The sequence below is a fragment of the Chiroxiphia lanceolata genome, chromosome 5 (assembly GCF_009829145.1).
Source record: "Chiroxiphia lanceolata isolate bChiLan1 chromosome 5, bChiLan1.pri, whole genome shotgun sequence".
Lineage (NCBI taxonomy): Eukaryota > Metazoa > Chordata > Aves > Passeriformes > Pipridae > Chiroxiphia > Chiroxiphia lanceolata.
In genome coordinates, this window is record NC_045641.1 from 14219803 (window position 1) to 14243860 (window position 24058).

Here is a 24058-nt window from a genome sequence, read left to right on the forward strand (position 1 = left end):
CCTCACACCCTTTGTGGAACTCTCCGACCTGAGGGAAGTACTGGGCATTCCTGCCTGAACTGGAGAATGTATAATCTTGGAGTCTTGGAACATTTTTAACCACTTGTGGGATCCAGAAGAAGACTGCAGACCACCACTCTCGACTGGACTGCAACTACCACTTTTCAACTAGACTGCAACCATCACTCTCGACCAGACTGCAATCACCACTCTTGACCAGACTGCAACAGCACTCTCACCAACGTTTTCCCCCCTCCTTTTACTTTGGACGCAGGGGGCCCAAAGAACACCACTCTGTTCATGCCCCAGGGTGCTGGGTTATACATTTGGGTTTTGTGCGTTAAAAACAATTGTTTGTCTGTATAATCGTACTTATTGTATTATTTTATTAAATTGTTATTCTGATTTATAATCTCCCTTTTGAGTTCATTTCCCCTGCTGGTTTACCTTTAAACCAGCACAGCTATCAACTCTCATCTTCTATAATCTCAAGTAAGAAGGCTGAAAGAGAAACAGAATGGAAGCTTTCTTAAAGGCCAGCAGAGAGTACATGGAACCACAAGCTTTTCTGTTCCACTGGGTGTCTTGCACACCCTTTTGAGTGAAAATGAACCACATGAATGAAGCCTCACTTCTTCCATCTTCCAGTTTCATGAGGAGTTTCATGGTAAATAAATGGATAAACAAGACTCCATTCTTGTAATCAACCCCAAAAAATATTTTCAGGTCCCTTTACATAAAGACATGGCCACAACAAGAGAAGAACTACAGATTTTTTTTGTAATTCTATGAAGATATTTAGGCCGTAGCACTGAGAAAATATGCTTTACTTTTACAGTATGGAAAAATGGCTTTGCTCTGATTAGGGATAAGACATGTTCCAAAATTCTCCTACATAGTCCTACCACCATACATACCGGATACCTCACTATAGTTTGGGAATAAGCCATCAAGAGCATCTCATATTTGGGAGTCACTGCCTAAGCAGATCCCCTACCACAGAATACTGTGGGATGGGTCTGCCTCAGTCTTTCCTGCTAAGGCAGTTATGCTCACCTGAAATAAACAGCAGATGAAGAACCAAGGTGTTCCCTAAAAACCTTGATATCCAGGATTTTTTCTAGCTTACTGAATATTTATTATACAGAAAGAAATGGTTCAAGCTCTTGTAAAATGGTTCTCAGGACACAGAATTTCAAAGCTCCCCTTTCAAGCATGACAGAGGAGGCACTGAAATTTGGGTTATAGAAGTCCAGGTTTTCTAATCTACTGTCTTTCTTGATATAAACTGCCTCACCTCTGTGAGGTAAATCGCTCTTGTCAATCTAGTCCTTTGCTTCCAGATTTCCTGTGTTTATAGACACAAGCAAAACCTGAGCAACTCAAGTTAAAAAACCCAAACATTCTGTTCAACCCCAAATCAGTGTTTTTGACTCATACATACCAATCAGAAAATTTTTTGTCTATCCATTAAGCCAAAAGGAAATAGAGGTGCTTTCAGAATTACTGGTTTCTTATGCATGCAAACCTTGGAGTCAAAGTACAGCACTGAGCCATCATAAATTACCATGAGTCAACTGTTTTAAACAGCATGAAGAGCCCAGGACTCTGCCTTGTGAAGACCCAGTAAGTGAAAAATTATTTTGAAGCTGAAGTCTTCAAACTCAATTCACTCTGCCCTTTGTTTCTGATAGGCAAGGAAATGCAGATACCCACAACATCCCCTACCCCTTCAGAGCAAAGTCCAAGTACCAAAATTGCCTTCTGCAAACACATACAGCTATGCTCTGCATGAGCTTTGGGTATATAGAGTTTGTTGTCTACAGGCCAGCAACAGAGAGTTTCAGGGACCAGTTGTACACTTTGATCCTTTTGATGTGAAAACTTCTACGTAACAGTAGTCAGGAGAATTCTTGCAAAGCACTGCATTCTCCTTTTGTGACTTTAGTCCTGAACAATGTATTTGTGCAATGACTCAGAGGAAGGCACTGCCTCTTGAATGTAAAGCCTGCACTAGACCAATGGTCTCCTCAATTCTACCCCTGACATCTGGGGCCATCCTCCAATGCTTTTTGGCACTGTGGCATTTGGAAGTTCAATAACCTTTGAGTGAGTGGTTGAACATTCAGAGCTGGTAAAGGAAACAGCCAAACTTTCAATACACAAAGTCATTCTATAAAGGGAGCTCATAAGGGAGGGAACCAGCTACTGCAAGAGAATTCCAGCAACAGAGGCTACCACAAAATTCCTGTTTAATATGAAACCAGTCATGCTGACAGAAGTAGACTGGGCATTGTACACTGGATTTATTCTGGGCCTGCATTTTGTCAGTCTCAGAAGTAGCCCAGTGTGACAGGATGCTGAAATCACTGAGTCAAAATCAGGCAAGTCACACCTCACACTGCTCAGTGTGTGCGTAGGAACAGCCACGTGGAGTCAGAGTAGAAGCCTGGCCAATCCATTACACTTTCTCCAATAGCATACATACAGGTAGAGTACAATAGTATTATTAGCCCTTTTTATAAAATAAACCCTACTGCTGCCATGCTTAAAATTATCTAACTCAATATTGAAGCAATACTGCACAGCCGTTTTCGATCTTCCTCAGCTCTGGTCTACAGCTAGAAGGTCGAGTAGAGGCCAAATCTAAATTGAAGAGTCTTCTGATTGCTTAGCTTCCTCAGATGAACACAGAGAGGTAGGTGGGAGTCACAGCTCTGAGAGAGAAAAAGAGGGGAGAAGCTGGACCACAGATCATCCTGTCCTGGATTGCCACAAACACAATCACAAAACAAGCTGGTTTAGCTTCCCTGTGACCTGTCGGCTTTCACACTCTGTCTGCCCTGTACTCAGATCCTTTGCTGAGTTATTTCAGCACATTAATTTGCCAGAAAACCTGACTAAAGATTTCCCCTTCTTAACTGACTTCACAGACTGAAATAGCTCAGTTAAGAATCTGTAAATGCCTCTGTCAGAGGAGTTCAGACTCCAGTGAAACTTCAACCCAATTTGCTAAGAGGGTATCAGCAAAGCACACTATACTCCCAATAAAGCTGCCACTTCTAAACCAAGAAGTCAAAGCACAACCAAGAGAAAAATAAGGAAGCCTTATGTATACAGCCCACACAGCAAGAGTCACTCAACAGAGTTATAAGTTACTTCATTATATTTTGTTCCCACACAGAACATTTCATGATATGCCTCCAAACAAATTTGGAGCAGCACAAATTTAACACAGTGTCTCCCATATCATACCTCTGGCAGCCTTAACTCTTGCCCTTGAAATCTGACCTAGCTTGTCCTGTGCCTGTTTATGAGTTAAGAGTTTGCACAAGACAACTGCTTACAGTTTATCATCTCTCTACACAGTTGAAAAGAATACTAAAAAAACCCCTCAACCTAACAGAAGGAGCACTGAAAGCACCTAGCTGCTTCAAGAACTAGGAGTGATGCTCTTGTGTTTCTGAAGAGAAATTTCAAAACTAAAACACCTGGAGCCTCAGCATTTGGTCACATTGCAACTTGCCTTACTGGGTTTTAAATCATCCAAATTTTGCCTCTGCGTTTAAGTAGGTATTATAGCAGAGAAACAGCACAACACTATGTGCCCTTGAACTTTCATTTAATTCACTTCTGAAATGCAACGTGGCACTACTGCAGCGATCAGCAGACGGTCTAACGTTATGTAAACAATTTCAAAAGCCAGATGGATATAGAACAGATTAAGTGCTAGTTTGGAAGAACTTTGCAGCTCCACTATGTAAGAAAGAACTACAAAATATACACAGATTTTTAGAAGTTGGATGCTTTAGGTTAGCACTAGCACGTTTTTACAAGCAGCCTCTATACAGCAAGTCATCTTATTGCCTCTGTTGACAGTAGACAACAAGGAGTCGACAGACATCAGAAATGTTAAGAGTCACCAAATGATTCTATAAGTAAGTTGTGAAGCTGTTCAGTCCACCATGAAAACTTGTTAGTCCCGTCTGCCAGGATAGTAGGGACATAAACTGTGTATTACCCAGCATTTTTTACTCCTCTCGCAGCATAAAAAAGTTAACATAAAAAGAAAATAATCACATTCTCCCTTCACACACACCCTTGCTCCTCACACACCAACTGCAAGGCGTAAGACCTAAAAAAAAAGCCTTTAATAAATCAGTTTAAAAGTGACTGCCTAGCGCACAGAATGACTACACGTTATTTTTCAGTCAAAATAATCAAGCTACATCATGAATTTTCACCGGTCTACTGCGAAACCCGTGAAAGGTTTATAAAAATAATTATGTGCAAATAATTATATTAAATATGATTATCCATCATTAACCATCTTCCAACTGCAGGTCAACAAGTGCTAGTTTGTCATGAAGTGATCAGGTATCAAGTTCTGCTCTTTTTGCAGAGCCAGGCACTTCAGTGTGATATTTATGTCATGCGAGCTCCCGACTTCTGGCTGTCAGCACCAACATCGGATCATAGTTCACCTCCAGATACCTACAGATTGCTTTGATGAGCAGTTACGTTCTTCAAAAAGGCAGAGCTCATTGACACAAAGCGCCTTGGTGGTGGTGTACTTCACCAGGAACCCAACGCTGTGCAGTTTCATTGAACTGAAACGCCACTTGTTCTTTAACTTTTATTAAGTTCACTTAGGTTGACCAAATGAGCTTCCCTAAAGTAAACAGGGTTATAAAATATCAGGATGATTCTATCTTTAGGTGCTCCATAGAAACAAATACTTAGTTCAACTAGAAAACTTTAAAAATGACTTTAGATACAAAAGTGTAACAATTATACTGCGCAATACATCTTTATATATCACTAAGCCCATGAAATTATAATTAAAAAAAAGTTTTTGCACCATCAAGAACAGCCACAAGTCCTGAACCTCCATTCTTTACGCATCCTTTATCAGAATAAACTGAAACTTGGGAATGCTTGGGATTCAAAATACCCTGAGCACATACTAGTGCAACACCACAAAGCATACATAATCCATCAGAAATGGGGAAGGGAGGGGGAAGGAAAAAAATAGCAAGAATTCAGATGGTGCTTTATTATACAAGCATGAAAGTAAGTTCCTTTGGAAAATAACTTCTTGGGTGGACTTCTGGACCAGTGAGGTAGCCCAATGGGAGAGAAAAAAAGTGGAAGTGGAACTTGGTCCCTATGCGTGATACCTGCCAGACGGTCCCAGACCGGGGCGAGGCCGGGGCCCGGCAGGCCGCCCCCCATACGGCGGGGGGCCCGGCGCCGCCCGAGCGGGCCATAAAGTGCTGCAGCAGAACACGATCCAGACAAAAGCAATGTAAACAGGTGACTGATACCGGTCTCTTTGTCCGCACCGCGGCCCAGGTGAGGCGCGGGGAGCGGGGCCCCCGCGGGCTCAGGACGGCGCCACGGGGAAGCGGCGCACCCGCACCACGGGGGACAGGTCCACGCCGAGGATCCGCTGCGCTCGCCGCCGCGCCGCCGCCAGGCTCCGCCGGCTCCACACGCTGCCCCGCACACGGATGGTGGGGAACGTGGTGAGGCGGGGGGTGGCCGCCTTCCAAATCTCCTCCAGCGATCTGCCGCCGAACGGCTCCCAGGCGGCCGCCGCCGGGCTGCTCCGCTCCCTGTCCGCCTGCTCGCCCGGCGGCTCCGGCGCCTCCGCCTCCTCCTCCTGCCCCGCTGCGCGGGGGCCGCCGACCGCCGAGCGCTGCCTGCCCCGCTCCCTCCTGCGGCGCCGCCGCCGCCGCCGCCGCTTGGCGCTGCCGCCCGCCGCCCCGGCCCGGCGCTTGGCGTCGGCGGCCGGGAGGCGCCGCTTGCCGGCGCGGCGGCGGGGCCGCTCCGAGGGCGGTGGCAGGTCGGGGACGACGGCACGGCAGGAGGAGTATCCGTAGACGTCCTTGCTGCGGAGGATGACCGGGGAGAACTCGTGCTTGAGGCTGCAGAGGAAGTTCCACAGCTCCGAGTCCGAGCTCATAAACTCAGTGGACTTGGGCATGAAGAGCTTGAGGGCGTCGCCCAGTGCCTTGGTGCCAGCGAAGGAGACCTGCGAGCGCGAGTACACAACTTTCTCCCCTTCCCCCTCCAGCCCCCAGGCGGCGGCCGCCGTTTCGCCGCCAGCTGCCCCTGCCGCCGCCGCCCGGGCTCCCGCGGCTGCCGCCGCGGCGCTCCCCGCCTCTGGGTTCATCTTCCCGGCTCCTCTCTCCAGTGCCGCCTGCTTCCTACTGCGGGTCATGGAGGCAGAGGGACGGGGTGGCGGGACAGACGCCGAGAAGGCAGCGCGGACGCAGCGCCGAGGGCAGGCTCCGGCCGCCGCCGGGCGCCCGCCGGGTGTGAGCGACGATCGATGTCCTGCGCCCAGCACAAAATGGCGCTTTAAAGTCCCGGGCGGGGCCTGCGCGCGCCCGCCCCCCCCGCGCCGCCCGTTGGCCCGTTCGAAACGCGTCGGGCGGACCCGGCCCCGCCCCGTCGGGGGCGGTGGCCGCGGGGGGCGCCGGGGGGGCCCCGGAGCCTCGGGCCCCCCCAACGGAGGTCCCGCGGGGCTCGGCCAGCCCGGACCCCAGCGCGACGCCGAGCCCTGAGACCCCCATCCCCAGTAGGGTGTCCCAGCTGGCGGCCCCTTCCCGCAGGGGAAGGGCGTGACAGTCCCGCGTGGCGGGGCGAGCTCTGAGCCGTGTGCCGGCGTCGCGCCTCGCTTCGAGGGTGAGGATCCTCACAGGGAGGTCGACGAAGGTGGTTTGGTGACTGAAATATGTTTGAGTAAGGGTCTGGTTGGACACTTTGATGGGCAAGCTCTCCAGAGGAGGAACCATGAATATACTGAGCGAAATGACAAAAATAGGTCAACAGACGTGATACAGTGAAGTCCTTCACATGATATTAAATACATCCGTCCTGTTGCAGTGGGGTTTTTTAACATGAACCTGTAGGTCGGTCAGTCAACAACATCATAAGTCACAGAATCACAGAACAGTCAAGGTTGGAAGGAACCTCTGGAGGTACCTGGTCCAACCTTCCTGCTCAAGCAGGGCCACCTAAAGCAGGTTATCCAGGATCATGTCTAGATGGCTTTTGAATATCTCCAAGGATGGAGGCTCCTCTCTCTGATGACAACTGATAGGACTCGAGAAATCGGAATGAAGCTGCATCAGGGGAAGTTCAGATTTGACATCAAGAAAAAGTTCTCTGGAGTGTAGTTGGTCACTGAAACAGGCTCCCCAGCAAAACGATCACAGCACCAACCCTGTCAGAGTTCAAGGAGCATCTCAGTTATAGTCTTTCTCATATGGTTTAGTTTTAGGTATTCCTGTGAGGAGCAGAGAGTTGGACTCTCATCTTTGTGGGTGCTTTCAATCTCTCTGGGCAACCTGTGCCAGGGCTCGGTCACCCTCACAGTAAAAAGGTGTTTCCTGATGTTTGGAAGGAACTTTCTGTGTTTCGGTTTGTGCCTATTGCCTCTGGTCCTGTCTCTGGGCACCATAAGAAGAGTCCAGCTCCACCCTCTCTGCTCCTTCCCTTCAGGTATCTGTGTACACTGATGAGATCTCCCGAGCCTTCTCTTCTCCAGGCTGAACAGTCCCAGCTCGCTCAGCCTTTCCTCACAGGAGAGATACTCCAGCCTCTTCATCATCTTTGCGGCCCTTTGTTGGACTCTCTCCGGTGTGTCTGTGTTTCTCTTGTACTGAGAAACCCAGAACTGGACTCCAGGTGTGGCCTCACCAGTACTGAATAAAGTGGAAAGATCACCTCCCTCAAGCTGCAAGCAATACTTTGCGTAATGCAGCCCAGGATACTTTTCCCCTTCTTTGTGGCAAGGGCACATCGCTGGCTCATGTTCAACCTGGTGTCCACCAAGACCCCCAGGTCCTTTTCTCCCAAGCTGCTTTCTGTCAAGACTGAAATATTTACAGCATCAGTGGAATTGGCTTGATATCCCAACAAAGCACGTCCCAAATGAAGCAATAAAAACTTGCACTGGTTGAGCCCTCTGAGAGTCACCACCTCTCTGAATCCACATCAGCATTTCTTCCTGCACAGCACTGCTACAATTGCACAATTTTGTCAGTTGTTGTGAAATCCCATCCCTCTAGATCATGCTTTCCAATACTTCAGAGATTGCTGTCATAGGGAGAGTGTCCTGTTAGGTTCTTGGATTGTTGCAATTAAACCAGAGCTCTTTCCAGCACCCAGAACAGCAAGGTGTCTGGAAGGACAGCGATGGTTTAACCTTTCACTACAAATCCTGCTGGGGGTTTGATTAGACCCCTAACTAATTACTTTCTCTCAACATTGGTAAAGGGTGAGGAATAACATTTTTCTTTATAGACAGTCTTTGTTCTGTAATTAATCTTTCAGTTTAGGATAGGGAAACCTTTTATTCTCAACTCATCAAGAACTTAAATTGGAATGTCTAGAAATCCAGTCAAGTAGGAGGCAGAAATTCTGCATAAGAAATTATTCCTTACTGCCAGTGGAAATAATTAATTTTCTTCACAGTATAATTCAACCTGTATTCATGGGAAACTCAAGAATATTAATCCAAATAACCATTTAGAGTGGATATTAACAAAGATATTTTAAATCTTCATGGGGACAATCTCGAGGTACAGCCATGTTCTAAATAAGCTTTATAAATGACCTATTTTTTAAAAGGAAACCTTTCCCAAAATGATGGTGTTAGTGCCATTTTTAATCGGATTCATTTCACAGCATACGGTGCTGTAAAGCACAGTCATGTAGCCAGATTGGTTTAACTGAGGGAGATGTCCTATGAAGCAGAGAATAAAAGCCCAGAGCTGAAAGTGTTAGGGACAGGCATCTCTTCATCCAGCCATGCTGCTGTTAGTCACACTCTGGTGTATGAGGGTCGCAGCCACGGGGTCACCACAGCTTAGCAAGTGGTTCATCACTTGGACCACAAGAGCTGACCTGTGCTCACGTTCTCAGTGGCAGGAGCTATCAAACTATCCGATTCAGCAGCTCACCTGACAAGAGGGCCCTCATTAAACTGCAGAAATCCAGTTGCCCATTGGCCATAACCTTTTTTCCAGAAATCACAAACATTTCTGGCGTATGACTCAAAAATCATGGAGACAGAGAGGGGGATTTTTCAGCAAGCAGTAAATGAGTCATTATAACTATAAGTGAAAAGAGAGATCAGCACATTTTTGTCTTAATCAGAATTTATTCATTATTTGGATTTTTTTGCTTCCAGGATGGACAATACCATTTTAAGGCATGGGATATAATCTCACTTTTACAACTTCATTATGAGTTTTCTGCAGTGTAACACTCTCATTTTAATACCCTACAAAGTCAGCTCAAGAAAATCCACAGTAATTGGCTATCTTTTAGTAATTTCCAATAGCTCAGTACAGTAATAACGATGATAATAAAATTAATAATCCTTTGGAAGTGCATAGCTCTTCATTTCAATCATACTACATCTTATAAGCATTAATTATCACTCACAGTACTCATGAGTTATATAAGTAAATATTGCCTTTCCTTAATAGATGAATAAAATGAAAAAGTGGATCAAAATGGCTTGACTAAGATGTGTAGACTCAATTACTTAATTTTCTGTAGATCTTCTAACAATCATTATTCTAAAAATACAGGAAATGTCTACATTGGAAAGAGAGGAGTAAAAAAACCCCCTGTAATCTTTGTTCTCAATTATTTGTTAGAATTTCTTTTCTTTATAGAATTCTTGAGAATGACGAGCGAAGTAGCAATTGAGATATTGGTACATTAATTGCTACACAACAAGGACACTATTTTTTTTAAAAATTCCTTTCTAGTACCACAAAAACTCACAGGTAACTGATAATTATTTTAAATGCTAACAATCTTATGATCCCACCATTTTGAGTCCTGTTGATGAATCCTAAAATTCTGGATATTAAGTCACACCACTTATGCTGCTGGGACTTTTCCTCCAGCATACTCATGCTCTTCTACCCAGATCAGCAAGAACAGGCTTACTGTCCAATGTCTTTTTCTAATATCTTTACCTCTGCTGTTGAGAGGTTGCATTAACTGGCAGCCTGCTTCAGTTAATTTGATTCCTAAATGTCTTCAGCATACTTTCAGGAAAGTTTGCATGGCAGTGCAAACATGACTCCACATCCATTAGCAACTAAACTTCAGATGTTACCCAATAGTCATCAGGTTCCTGTGTCTGAGAAGTGCTCAGACAAGCACTGGCAAAATTCCTGAAAATACTTTAAAAAACAGACAAAAGCAAATAATTTACAAGAATAGTTTCTCAAGCGGTTATTTGAGGGGGAAAAATGCAGAATCACGGCGTGTAGAAATCACAGCTGCAGTCAAAAAGGGAAATAGGGTGTTAGGAATCACTGTGGAAGGGATAGAAAGCAAAACAGAAGAGAGCATTCTGCTGAATGCAAGTCCATTGTGCCTCCAGGAATCTTGAATACCGTGCATTTCTAGTCTTACCATCTCTAAATGAATATAGCAATGATACAAAGAAGGGCAACTGGGATGAGTAAAAATATGGAACAGCTTCTCTATGAAAAGAGATTAAATAGGCTAAGACTCTTCAGCTTGAAAAAAACAGATGGCTGAGGATGAATATGATAAAGGTTTATAAAACTGTGATAGTACAAAGAAGGCAGATAAGAAATTATTATGTCTTAGTTTTCATAATCTAAGAATGACAGAGAAGCAGATGAAGCTATAAAGCAGAAAACTAAATGACCAAAAAGACATGCTTTTTTCTTTTTTTTTTCTGATGACTCATAATTCCTCTGTGGAACTCATTTTCCAGTGAAGTTGTGGGTCCCAAAAAGGAAAAATGTACCCTAGTACATTTACAGGCATTACAGAGCACACCATTCAAAATGATTAGACATGACTGGAAGAAAAAAGTCCACCAATAACTTGCACATGAAAACCTTGGGCTCGGAAAGGGCATAAGCCAACGGCTAGGAAAGGAAGGAAGAATATATCTAGGGAAGTAACTCTCAGTGTTTGCAATATTCTCACATACTTTCCCTAACCTTCCTCTTCTGGCCTCTAACAGACACAGAAGCTGGACTAGGTGGACCCTGGAGCTGGGCATCAAAGCTGGTTGTACTCTATGGACCTGTTAGAATATGGAAGAGGGCATCCACATCAATTAAATATAGTATTTCTCTCCCAGAGCTTTAGAGTTTCATCAGCTTGCAGCACCTAAAGAACATATTCTTGAGATAAAAAGTAACAAAGCATTTGCAGAGAAAGAAATGCAGAGGTTACAAAATCCACCAGCAGTCAAGAACCACACTCTGGCAGGGGCACAGCAAGGACTGAGCCTGAGGTAAAGTGTATTCCACTGGCTCTGATCATTACATACACATTATTCACATTGTCCATTGCCTCAATACAATTTCAAAATAGTCTTTCAAAATGATGACTGGCTACATCAGAGGGGAAGAAAGGATTTTTTTAAAATAAGCTTTTATTTTAATAGCATTCATTGTCAGTAACGTTTGAAAGAGGAAAACTAACATATTTTAGCAGAAGACTTTGGTAATTCAAAAAAACCCCAAAGGAAAAGTAAAAATAAAAATACATAAAGAAGTATGCTTTGTGATACAGAGAGCACTGCTGGAAGATATTTCAGCAAAGGCTGTTTAACATTTAACTTTTTTCACATTCTGGGAAGTTATCTGTATGTGATGCACATAACTATACAAACTCTGCATCACTTGTCTTGTCATTGCCCTGCAATTGAAAAATGCTGATAATAGCTGTGTCTGTGGTCACTACAGTCTTGAGGGTCGGTAATGGTCTCTTGGTCTAAAACATTAAGAAGCCCTTGGGTTTTACATCCAATGTGAAAACTTTTCTCGCTAATCCTGTTTTTATTTCATCTTATTTTTCTCTTATGGCTTTCAGTCCATCTAAGCCTTCTGTTTTACCTCTCGTTTTGGCTTTGACTGTATTATTACCAAATGTTCTATCTTTTCTACTCCTAGAGTAGTTCACGGGATGTTAACGTTACTGTAGACAAAGTAACACTAACCACTGTGCCATCTTTGGAAAGTCAGTGCAAAAGAGACATGCTGAGACATACATCGCATTATCTTCATCAAGTAAGTTGGTAAGGTGAGTAATCAAATAGTGGAACGTGGTGTAGATAGAGAATGCAGGTTTTGGAAACTGAATATGCTACAACCAAGGGGAAAAAGCCCACACACACACATTCTGATTATACAATAAATGCTTCCACAGATTAGATTATTTCACATACCTATTCCAATTTCTTTTGTGTTCTTACCTATTTCATTCTAGGACAGCTTCCAAATAAAGCTTCAGAAGGAGGTTTGAGCTCTGCACTCCTCAGGCTGCTGGGAGTGCCTGGAGCCTTTCACTGGAGCGGGAGCAGTGGGAGGTGGTCTCCTAGCCTGGAGGAGACGTGCCATTGTTGAGAAACTGTCACCATGAGAAGATGTCACCAGGGTGTGCAGCAACACAAGAAAAAATGTTTTTAAGGGAGATTGTACATTCGACCAGGTTACACAGAGAGGTTGTAGAGTCTCAATTCTCAGAGCTGTTCAGAAACCTACTGTACACAGTCCTGGGCAGCCTCCTTTTTCTGACCCTGCTCTGAACAGTGGGGTTGGAGCAGATGATTGCAGATGTCCTGGCAAACCTCCACAATACCGTGAATCTATGGTTCCACTGACAGAAAAGGCAAAGCCTTTTTTTTCCCGTTTTCCTTCTTTTTCTTTTCATCTTCTTTTTTAAAATTCTGGTTTCTACTGGTATTATTTCTGCTGGAACATTCTCCTTCTTCTATTTCTTCAGTTACTTTCTGTCTAAAATATGTTCCTTACTGTAGATCCTTCAAATGATAATCCTCATTTATAAAACAGAAATATAATCTCGACTACTTTCCAATATGGGACCAAGTGGTGTGTTTTCAGTATTATCAAAGGTGTAAAATGGGTCAGTCTAGTACTGCTTTCTGAATATAATTCCAGCATAAGAAATATGTTGCTCAAGAACATGGTTCTTACACATCACAGACCACGTCATCTTGTAATGTTGATCACACTGTTTCCTGAGGCAACCTATTTAAAGTACCGTCACTGTTAAAACAAATGTGAATTTCATTCACTTTTCTCAAACTAGACATTTTTTAAAGCCTACTAGCAATTATTTAATAACCTTATTAATTAAATCTTATTTCTTGATACCGTGTGGCTGAGCGCGTCAGTTCAGGAATTCTTTCCATGATACCCTCCAGCCTGTGCTGCCGTTTTCCTTCCTACCAGATTTGTGCATTACTAGATGAGCTGACAGGACAAATTCACTCCAGAACAGAGGGAGCGGCAATTGATTTTTTTTTGTTGTTTAACTTGCCACAGGATACAATGCAATGTTTATACTGGATTTATGTTTTATGCTGGCCTAGGGAGGACACAATACAATACACAATACATCCAGCATAAAGTCCATGGAGAGAAGATACCCTCCAAAATGCTTTGAGTGAATTAGAGCAAGGGAGTTGATACTAGTTCGGCTTTGTATGTCATATGGATGTAGCTTTATTAAATAGATACTTACAGCAGCTTTACTGTGTCACCGGACCACGTCTTAGTCAGGCTCGCTCTTATTTGTTCTCTTTGTCCAAATGAATCCCGCAAACCTTACTGCCCGCTGTGTTTGTTTTAATGGAAAGTGACAGAAACCGGTCTTTTTTTCAGGTCGCCTCTGGCACTTTCACAGGGCAGAGAACAGTAAGCTTCAGACACTTTAGGTGAAAAAGGGTCTTGATCTCTCTGTTTCAGTGAAAGTTGTAAGCAGTCAATTATCATGTAGATGTTGGCTGTTAGCATTAACACCTCCTTTTGAATCTCTCTTTTGTTCTCCAAGTTAGGCATGGGCTTCAAAAGCCTGGAAGGCTTATCTCCGAACTGCTCCCTTGCTCCTGCCAAGGGCCCCGTGTCCCCGCCGCAGACGGGCAGGGGCCTTTAGCGGCCCTGGGAGCCGGCATGGGAGACCTGGCGTAGGGAACGCGGAGGTGCCACGTCACCTCACATGAGCTGAATTCCTTTACTAAACTGATATCTTGCCCCAACTTACACCTGCTAGAATTCCACCCACATTACTTTTAGCTGTATCATTTTCTATTCCTTAAAAGTATTTTTAATGTTATTCAATGCAGATGCAGTTCAAACGCCTCAACTGTGATTTATAAAAATTTCCCAAAATATTCTAATAATTTATAGTTCTGTAACATTTGGTTGATAGCATTCTTTAGAATCCTTTTCAAATTCGTGTGATTTCATGCCAGCACATAATAAATATCAAAACTGGATAATGTGAACACGGTAATTATTTTGACCATTTTTAATAACATTTTTACGAAGAAAGAATAAAAATAGAATGATAATACCTTGAGAACTGGGGTTTTAGATTTTCAAATGAAAGAACAGATTCTCTGTAGCTGTAGATATCCTTCATTTCAATACAGGCACAGTGACTGCTACTAGCTGAGGTTCTGACCTTACACATGATCTGCATTATTATAAAGGTTCTATACAAAAAGGGCGAGTTCATTCATACTTGTGAACCTGAAATGGCTCCAGGTGGATAAGTAGCTCATTTACCAGTATTTTAAAATTATCTTTAAGAAATACAGTGAATTTCTTAATGTCTTTGTCCCCACAGAGATATATATGAGTGTTATTAATCAGCAATTGCATAAAATATTTTCCAAAATATAGAAGTGCCCCAAACTTTAACTGTAAAGTGAAAAAGTGAGTTAACAAATTGTGTATATTTGATTCCCACTCCCTTCAGCTACCTTTGGAAGGCTCCTCCAAATTAGAAATGGTAGTCATTTAATCTTTTACTGACTTACTTAAACCCATGGTAAGCCCTAGTGTGGTCAGTTACTCCAGTTTGTGTGGCATTTCAGTTTAGTTTATACTGGCTCCTATTCCGTTGAAGTTCAAAGAGCCATTGTTGCTCACATTTAAGGGTATCCATGTACAGGTTACTACTGGTTTAATTAAAGCCATCTAATTAAGTCAGAATTTTCACTGTCCATTAGCATTCTTTTACATCTGCATTTTGAGTTGTAAGTTTCTGACACTGGGAGCCTAAAGTCTGAAGTTAATGCATTGTCTGGAGGGAGCTGCTCAGCGCTTGGCATTTGCAATTCATGGCCTGAGCCATTCATTATTCCCTTGCAGGCAGTGAGAACTGCAAATGGCCCATCACTTTGGAAAAAGTGAACGTTATTTAGAAGCGTAAATGAAGATGCCAGAGGCTAACCTCAAGTCTTGTCCTAAACACAGACTGGCTTCTCTGCTCTGTAGCAATGGATTGGACATATCGTAGCAGAGAAATACCACATTTATCCTCAGCATTACATATTATATGCCCCAGAACCATCTTCCCTTTCATATTCCTCATACTCTCCATTCCTTTTCTGGCTTCTTCCTGATCCAGATTCTTCCTGGTCGTCCCTCCCTGACTGAAAGCTGAATCACTGAAATTCCTGTCCATTTGCTTCCTGCTAAAATGAGCCGGTATTTCCAAAAGCACCACTTCCTCCCATTGACTAATATAGTACAATATCCTACAACACAGGTTTGCTTTGCTTGCTGCATGTTTTGTTTTGTCCCACAATGCTTATAGAATCAAACAATTTAGTTATACAGTAAACATGATAATATGTAGATCTTGATAGGTACATGCCATGTACAATAGCAAAGGAAAAATAAGTTGGGGAAAAAACAATAGAGAAAACTAAAAATCTGAGACTGAGACTCCAGGACTGATGTAACAATTATCGATAATGAACCATTGCTGAAAATGGTTGCTAGACATAATCTCTCTTTGCATAAAATTTGGACAAACAAAACCAAAACAAATATCAAAAACCAACCAAACAAAAAAACCCCCACAAACTCACCAAGGCAGAGATTGTAGAATGGCTTTCCCCGGTGGCAGGCATTTCCTAACAGACAGTTCTTGTGTCAGGAGAGGTTAAAACACGTGAAGATGTAGAGCTGTCCAATTATACAGAAGTGGAAAGATTAGAAAGGGATTAGAAAATGAGCAGAGAAAGACAAGTGGATTGCAAGGAAATGCTTCACCTGATCGCAAACTAAATCAGATGTATTTTAAATCACTGAAGTGTCTGGTGTAGGCTAGCTGTCAGCATGGATATGGGCATTTCATCCATTTATCTCCATTGATTTTAGAAAAATGTTATGCTTAGTTTAGCTAGGAGTCCTCTGGGAATCCTGATTAAAATGAAATTAATTCTATCACAGTTGTAGATATATTTTCAGTCAAAACCGGTCATTTCCAACGACCAGTCTCTTCTTTAAACTAACCTACATCACTTATGTAACACCCAGAGCAGATGTGGAGAGATTGGTGGCAAAAACAAATTGGCCATTGATAAATCAGTTCAGCTCCTATGCAGCCTTCTCCCGTCCCTCCTTATGGACTGTATTCCAGTTCATTATCTTTCCTATAAGTCACTTACCACTTCTTACTTGTGAACCAATCCCTAGTTACTTCCACTTCAAACAGCATCTCCAGGTTCTGATCCAGAGCTGCACCACTTACCTATGGCCAGTAAAAAGGAGTTATATTTCAGCAGTATGTCATGTGATGATATTAAAGATGAACAAAACTAGCAAAACTAGGTTAAAGAGTTTTCACTGTGAAACCATTGGGACATATAGCTCCTAGTACAGACTAGAGCTACTGATTATCTGCCACGCCCATGTTTGACTTGAACTCTCCTGTTATCATTCAACCCAGTTGTCTCAAACTATGGCTAATATAGTGTAGGATTTCTTTAGTATAATTCATTGGCACTACTGCATTTTGTAGACCTGACTAATCATGCACTGGCAGAAAAACATGAGCCATGGTCTCCCAAAAGTGTTGTAAGTCCTGAGCTGTTGCTTGCTTTAAATTTATCACCAAAATAACTATTCTGAAAATTCTACTGTCTATGGCTAGATAAAATATTTTTAAAATTTTGAACATATACATATCTTCAGGATAAAACCCCTCTTTCCTGTCCAAGCTCAGTTGACATGGAAATATACTTTGCCACATCTAACAGTTTCTGCACTTCAAATGCAGAGCTCTGTAAGGTGAGAGAAATGGTGTTGGGGGCAGCACAGGCAGGCTGCTCCACCAGGGAAGGCATGGAGGCCTGGAGCTGAGGATGACAACAACACTGTCTCAGCGATAAGGTGTCAGGAAATTGAGATGATGAGTCCGGATCAGGAGCAGGTCTGGAGGCAGTGATCAGAGTCAGCCTCAGGCCACTGATCAGCCAAGAGTTCTGTGATGTTGAATCAGGTCTGAGGCCAAGCCAGGGTGTCAAGGTCCAGGTCAGAAGGAGAAGGTCTGAGAGGAGGTGCAGACACATCTGCAGACCAAAGAGCATTAACATAAAAGCAGCTCCAGAGGGAAGGAGGCTCTCTCTTCATTTCCTTTGCAACAGCTTCTACCAGTGAAGAGGCTGAGCTTGACTAAGGTTGCCAAACTCCTTGGAGGTGGGAGAGGCACTGATGGCTCTGACAAGAGCTTATTGGGATAGACTGAAGGTCCATCTGTGATAGTGGCCAGCTGTAGTACTGGCTTCACCCTCTTTTATTGCCCTGCAAGCCAAGTACTCTCAATGAACAAGAAGCTCTGCTCCTAGCTGTCTTCTGTATTTTCTTCTCCTCTAATACCCAAATAAAGGGAGGCAGAAACAAGTAGAAGAACCAGCACCACTATGGCTGCAGCCCTCCAACACCAGCATCAACAGTGTGAGAATTGCCACCAACAACATCTGAAGTTTCACCTCTCACTGTTTTTGAGAAGAGACAAGGACTGCAACTACTGCTGCACCCAACACCTTAGTACAGCAAGCCCCATAAATTGTGACCTGAAGAAATAGCTCCCACCGTTCCCAATTTTTCCCCTCTGTTCCCAAGGGCTATTGGGGTCAGCCTTGTTTTGTTATGTGTATCACTGCCCTTCTCAGCTACTACGTCTCCTGTCTGTCCAGTTAATGCCTCAATTTTTCACACGCACAAACCCCATTCACCTTTCATTTCCTCTCTCTGTAATATTTCTCTTGCATGCAGTTCCTTCTACTCTCAAACTGTTTTCGTTTTCTTCTTTGTCCCTTTTTTCCATTTTTCTTTCACCTGTCACCAAATCATGTCGCTCCTTTCCACCAGTCTACAGGAAAAGGGTTAGTTGCATTGCATCAGAGTGCACTTCTTGCCTTCTGCCACTTGACATGGTTAGGTGGTGGCATTGGTGGAGGTTCAGGCAGCAGTGGTAACAGAAGTGCTGTGAATTCAGCTGCAGGGTGAAAATTGTGTAGTGGCGTGGTGGTGCTCCTCTCTTCTTTCCCCATGCAAGGGTTGTGGGGGTGCAAGAAAAATGCTTCCATTTCCCTCTCTTAGTACTGGATGCTGAGGGAGAGAAGATCCTGTTACCACAGGTGGTGGTGGCAAGTAGTGGCCAGCAGCTGGGCTGGCACCAGCAATAGGTGGAGTGCTGCTGCTCTGGAGCAACTGAAAGGCCACAGAGTTCTCCTCCATGACTGTGCTCAGGCTTCCCCTAATCCGTGTGAATTTTTAGCATTCACAACATAATCTGCTCAGGAGCAATGTGAGTGTCCTGTGCAATTAACATGGTCTGGCAACCAGCAGCTGGAGTTTAGATTACTCTGGAAAGAATTTCAAGGAGAATAGGAACTCTTTTAAGGAGACACACAGAAAGGCTAAGGGCAATAGCCCAGAAGAACCTCATTTTATTAATAAATAGACTCCATTACTAGTACCACAAACTCACAGCCTAAATCTATCTGTCCAGTCAGGATAGAGCACAGAGTCAAACACATTATAAAGGCAAGAGATCAAGAGTGAAACTGAATGTATTGCAGTGGATTAACTAGAAATGTGGGGTTCAATCATTGTCCTCTGGAAGGACCATTTGTAGTTGCTGTTGGTGAAAACGTTCTCTCTGGTTTCACAAACATTGTACAAAAGATTCAGTGCCTCTAGATGACTATGAAAGTGCCTGCACTGCAATGGCAACTGCTCAGAAAGCACCACAGCAGTAGTTTCAGGTAGGCAGCAAGACACAGTACTACCATCCCTCTGCCAAGTATGTATTCACACAGCGTGCAAGCAAAGATTAACCACAGCCACCCAGTGAGGGACAATCCTTTCTGTGCTTGTGTTTGAGTTCATTGGCTCTAGTGCAGCACTGGACCATGTGTTGAGGATACCACTTCTCTAGCACCTAGTCTCACAGCTCTTCCTAAATCTTTGGGTAGCATGAGACTTAGCAAGGTGCGACTCAAATATCCTCCTCTCTCTGTGACACAAAGAAGTCCAGGTGATACATTATTTACATGAAAACGCATTATTAGGAAAGGACAGGAGAAGAAAATAGGAAATACCAATAAGCAACCATAAATCCATGGTGCATCCCTTTGGCAGAGCAGATCTAGAAAAGCTGTGAATGTGAAATTTAACATGGTGAAGAAGCAATGGGATGGTTTCTGTAGTAGGAGTGCTCGGACTTTTACCCTGTGTAACACAGTTTACGGGAAAGACAAATGGGGAATGGTTGTGGGCTGTTTCTCATCCTACGAGATCTAGAAGGCATAAAATCAAATTCTCAAGTGGCAAACAAAAGAGACACTTTTCTATGCACTTAATAATTGAGCTGTGGAACTAATTGCAAGATGCCATGGGTTTCAAAAGCCTACATCATTCAAAGAATAATTAGACAAATTCATGGCTGAAAATAATCTACCAGGCACTATTAAAAGAAATCACACCACAGGATCAGGCCTTGGCCTGGATGTGCTAGTGACAAGCCTGGTTGTCTCCGCAGGATTAAGCCTAGAGAATAGCCTTGAGATGCCGATCCTCCTCCAGGTACATAAGTGGCAGTTGCTGTACTGATGATGATGAAAATAATAATTAACATTACAGGGCTAGATAAAATTATAGTTCTGAAGGATACTGCAACAAGGTGGCCTAATTTGAGGATGGCACAGACAGGGGCCCAGGGTTCCCCTCTAGCATGTGAAAGCTAAATCCTATAAGGAAACTTGTGATTTTTGTTTACAAACTTTGCACTTATTAATTTTAAAAGGAATAATATTGGTAAAAGGCATCTGTCATCACTGAAGTAACCCATAAGCAAGCCTCAGAGACTATAATTAGAAGGGGGAGGGAGAAGAAAATTAGATTTTTACCATAACCAGTTTTAACTGGGAATATGCTAACATAAGGTAGTACCTACTGAACCAAGTAGTTTACCAAGAGGAAATAGAAACTTATAAGGCTGACAAAATATCCAACTTGTCTTGTCCTAATGCAGCAAGTGAAGGCTGTAATCACATACTTACTTTAGACATCTAAGTTAAATACTAAGATGCTCATGGAAAACACATGAATCTTCAACTGAAGGAAAAAAAAAAGGCCTTCTAGTTTCAGGTGCTCTGAATTTGTTTTTGAAATACACTACAGTAGGTAGTGTGCATGCTCCAGGATTGCTTTCTTGGACTTTTCCAGGCACTGATGTACAGTGTACTCTCCCATTTTCTAAGCATTAGCTGCACAGAGGTGACACAAAAGAATTCTTCTCTATCCTCTACAAGCATAAAAAAATATTAAAGGCCAGTAATGAAAGAGTAATCACACCTCACCCATGACAAATGGACATCAGGATCAACACAAAGCAAAGGGAGAACACGAGAGCTATCACCCTGAAGACACAGATGTCTGTCGCTTCCCTAAAGATTTTTTGGCAGAATGTGGGCCAACCAGGGGCAGATGCCGTACAGATGTTCACTCTGGTTACCTGTGGGAAACACTGGAAAATGCTGGAATCAGGTATCCTGCATGCCAGGACAGTCAGAGGTGTTCCAGGCCATCCAACTGTGCACAGTAAACCTTCCTACATTGTGTTGCTCTGAAAATACGGCAACCCTTAGGGATACTGTGGTTCAGTTAATGCCAAACAGCTGCAATCCAGTTTTGAGTTCAGCATACATACCTGTAGATAGTTGTTAGCAGCTGGCTAGCTGTCTGCCTGCAAAGATTTCAATAATATCAAGATTATTTTATCACCACTGAATTACTTAATGAATGGATTTGGTTATGTGACACGTGGCTATATGAGCACTTGCAAAAAGACAAGCCATTGAATCCAAAACATAAAATAGCTACCTATCATAAAATAACCGTGAGACAAACAGTAATAACACAACTGACTGAAAACAAATGGGAATATGCTGTCTTCACTGTACAGTGCTGTACTCCTTCACCACAGTCTAAAATGTCCTCATTCTAATTCTTACCGTTTTTCACTGCAAGGTTGTGAGCACAAGACATTCCCTGTTTGTGTTATATCCCAACCCACCCCATCTGAGTCACTGACCTCCTGGGTGTCTGTTGTATATCATCGATGCCTTAATCTAACCTCTGTACATAAATTTCTTCCTTCTTCTTACAGATACTTTGGAGGTCACTGCATGCAGCAGCAACACAGACAACACTGGCTTCACTAGTGTTGTAGGAAGAACCATCCTGCCTTTGGCACAGCTGTACTGTCTCCCATCACTGCAGAGTGGCTGAACACGGTAAGACCTTTTCCCCCACATGGGACAGCTCATCTGCCCGTGCTGTCTCTGTATCTGGTAGGAACAGACTGAAGGCAGGAGCGTGCCCTCGTGGAAAATCCTTGGCTGAGCATGTCAGCAAGCTACACCCACTCTAACCAAAACAGGCCAAAAGACAGGTATTTTCTCTTTCTAGAGGGAAACAACCAGCTTCTCCTTTCCTGTCTCTTTCTTTTCTCTAGGAGAAAACAAACTTTACAGCAGGTTTTTCTTCAGCTTAGGCCTACCAAGTGAGTGTCCAAAGCCACATTTCCCAGCAGTCCCCTGCACTGAGGCTCCCTGCTAGAAATAAGTTATTGTGCCCTCAGTGGTATTTGAGGTTTCTTCCTAAACAGTGAAGGATCAAGACCACCTGTAACTTAGCAAATACAGTCCCTCTTCCACTGCCAGTAACTGAGAACAGGGAGGGCTGTCCTACTACTACACCTCCAAAGGGTCTGCTTATGCTTCTATCTACTCGCATAGATTTTCTGGAAAATCTTTTAATCCAAGGAGGCTTTTTTTTGCATTTGGTACTGTTCTAAATATATTTTAAACTTATTAATAGAGGTCAAACATTTTAAAATTTTATCTTTCAACTTAAAGCTAGATCATCACAGAATCATAGAATCATGGTTACTAGACCATGGCACTAAGTGTCACAACCAGTCTCATCTTAAAATCCTCCAGGGACAGAGAATCCACCACCTCCCTGGGCAGCCCATTCCAATGTCTAATTACCCTCTCTACAAAGAATTTCTTCCTAATATCTAACCTAAACCTCCCCTGGCAGAGCTTAAGACCGTGCCCTCTTGTCTTACTGAGAGCTGCCTGGGAGAAGAGACCAACTCCCACCTGGCTACAACCTCCTTTCAGGGAGTTGTAGAAAGTGATGAGGTCTCCCCTGAGCCTCCTCTTCTCCAGGCTAAAGAACCCCAGCTCCCTCAGCCTCTCCTCATAAGACTTGTGCTCAAGTCCCTTTACGAGCCTTGTTGCTCTTCTCTGGACCTGTTCCAGCACCTCAATATCCTTCCTGAACTGAGGGGCCCAGACCTGGACACAGTACTCAAGGTGTGGCCTCACCAGCGCTGAGTACAGCGGAAGAATCACTTCCAGGATGGGAGTGAATCACTGGCCAGGATGCCATTGGCCTTCTTGGCCACCTGGGCACACTGCTGGCTCATGTTCAGCCTCCTGTCAGTCCAAACTCCCAGGTCCCTCTCTGCCTGGCTGCTCTCCAGCCACTCTGTGCCCAGCCTGTAGCACTGCAGGGGGTTGTTGTAACATGGGGATGTTTCTTAAGATGTTCAATTTGCTCCAGAAAAGCCTTATGTTGAAACTAGTATTGCTTACTGCATACCATTCAACTTCATATTGTTCATCAGAAACTTCTCTTTTTTTAAAGATCATTTCCCATAAGTCAGCATGCAGTTTCACTGGTATGCTTTTCTTTCTCTTTTGAATATAGAATAACTTGATCCCCTTCTCATATTACTGGAAAAGTATTTATATTTCATAACCATTTGACTTCTTTTACTGAACTTGATAATATCTTGACTAGAATCTTTACATCTGAATTTAATAATTTGTCCTGGACTCTGCTTTCCTGTGATAGGGATAACTATTATCTCATGAGCTACAATAGAAGCTGGCTCATCAGTAACCCATCAGATCTGCTGGTGCTGTGAGGGTGCAGAGTTTACCATGTTCCATGGTGATATTCTGGCAGATAATACTCTGTCATAGATATCCCATTGTGTCCAACAACTGAAGTGACAGCAGCTTTCATTTAAGAGTTTTCAAATACTTTTACCTGAGAAGCTGGGAAGAGAAGATGGCTGCAGAAAAGCAGAGGGTTTGAGAAAAAAGGCTAGGCTTCCATTTGATGCCTGACATCACACATGGCTGGCTCAGTATTTCTAATATCACTCACGCAGATCTTCATGCCTGGAATGGCTATCTGGCTATCTGGTTCACACAGCAGGAGAAGGACAGTATGTAAGTTCCTCAAATGTAGCCATTTGAGCAGCTGAGAGAAGGGAGAGTGCAGACTACGGAAAGGTTCAACAAAAGCATGGGCAGTGCTTATGCTCCTGGGTACATGTATAAGGAAGGAAATATTTTGCAGAAATAAAGTCAGGAAGATGAAAAAAAGGAAATTAAAATGGAGTCAGGAAGATTTACATTGCTGGGAGATGACAGCAGCCAGGAGGCCTGAACCAGCCCCAGCATCAGCAGCCCACCCTGTCAAGCAAACACATATTCCTCAGGGCCAATTTCAGACCAACCTTATGTGTGAGAGAGACCTACACGTTAATGTCCTTAAGATATCAGAAGTCTCACTGGTCTATGTGGCACCCTTGGATAGGTGGGTTTGCCAGGCACCCCCAGCTG

At 43.5% G+C, this 24058-nt stretch overlaps 1 protein-coding gene and 1 long non-coding RNA gene across 4 annotated transcripts; one reads left to right on the top strand and one right to left on the bottom strand.

Annotated features, from left to right (window-relative positions):
* Window positions 1-4129: 4129 nt before the first annotated feature.
* Window positions 4130-6353, bottom strand: CCDC71L (coiled-coil domain containing 71 like). The gene has a single exon (XM_032689201.1). The coding sequence runs from the start codon at window positions 6224-6226 to the stop codon at window positions 5387-5389; it is 840 nt and encodes a 279-aa protein (XP_032545092.1). The 5' UTR covers window positions 6227-6353; the 3' UTR covers window positions 4130-5386.
* Window positions 6354-6474: 121 nt separating this feature from the next.
* LOC116786907 lies at window positions 6475-14482 on the top strand. 3 transcript variants are annotated; one of them, XR_004357112.1, is made up of 4 exons: window positions 6475-6750; window positions 11039-11314; window positions 11976-12105; window positions 12292-14482. It is a non-coding gene; the product is annotated as an uncharacterized LOC116786907 (long non-coding RNA). The 3 variants fall into 3 exon arrangements; XR_004357111.1 differs by having other exon boundaries at window positions 6475-6693; XR_004357113.1 differs by having other exon boundaries at window positions 6475-6693; window positions 11976-12092.
* The last annotated feature ends 9576 nt before the right edge of the window (window positions 14483-24058 follow it).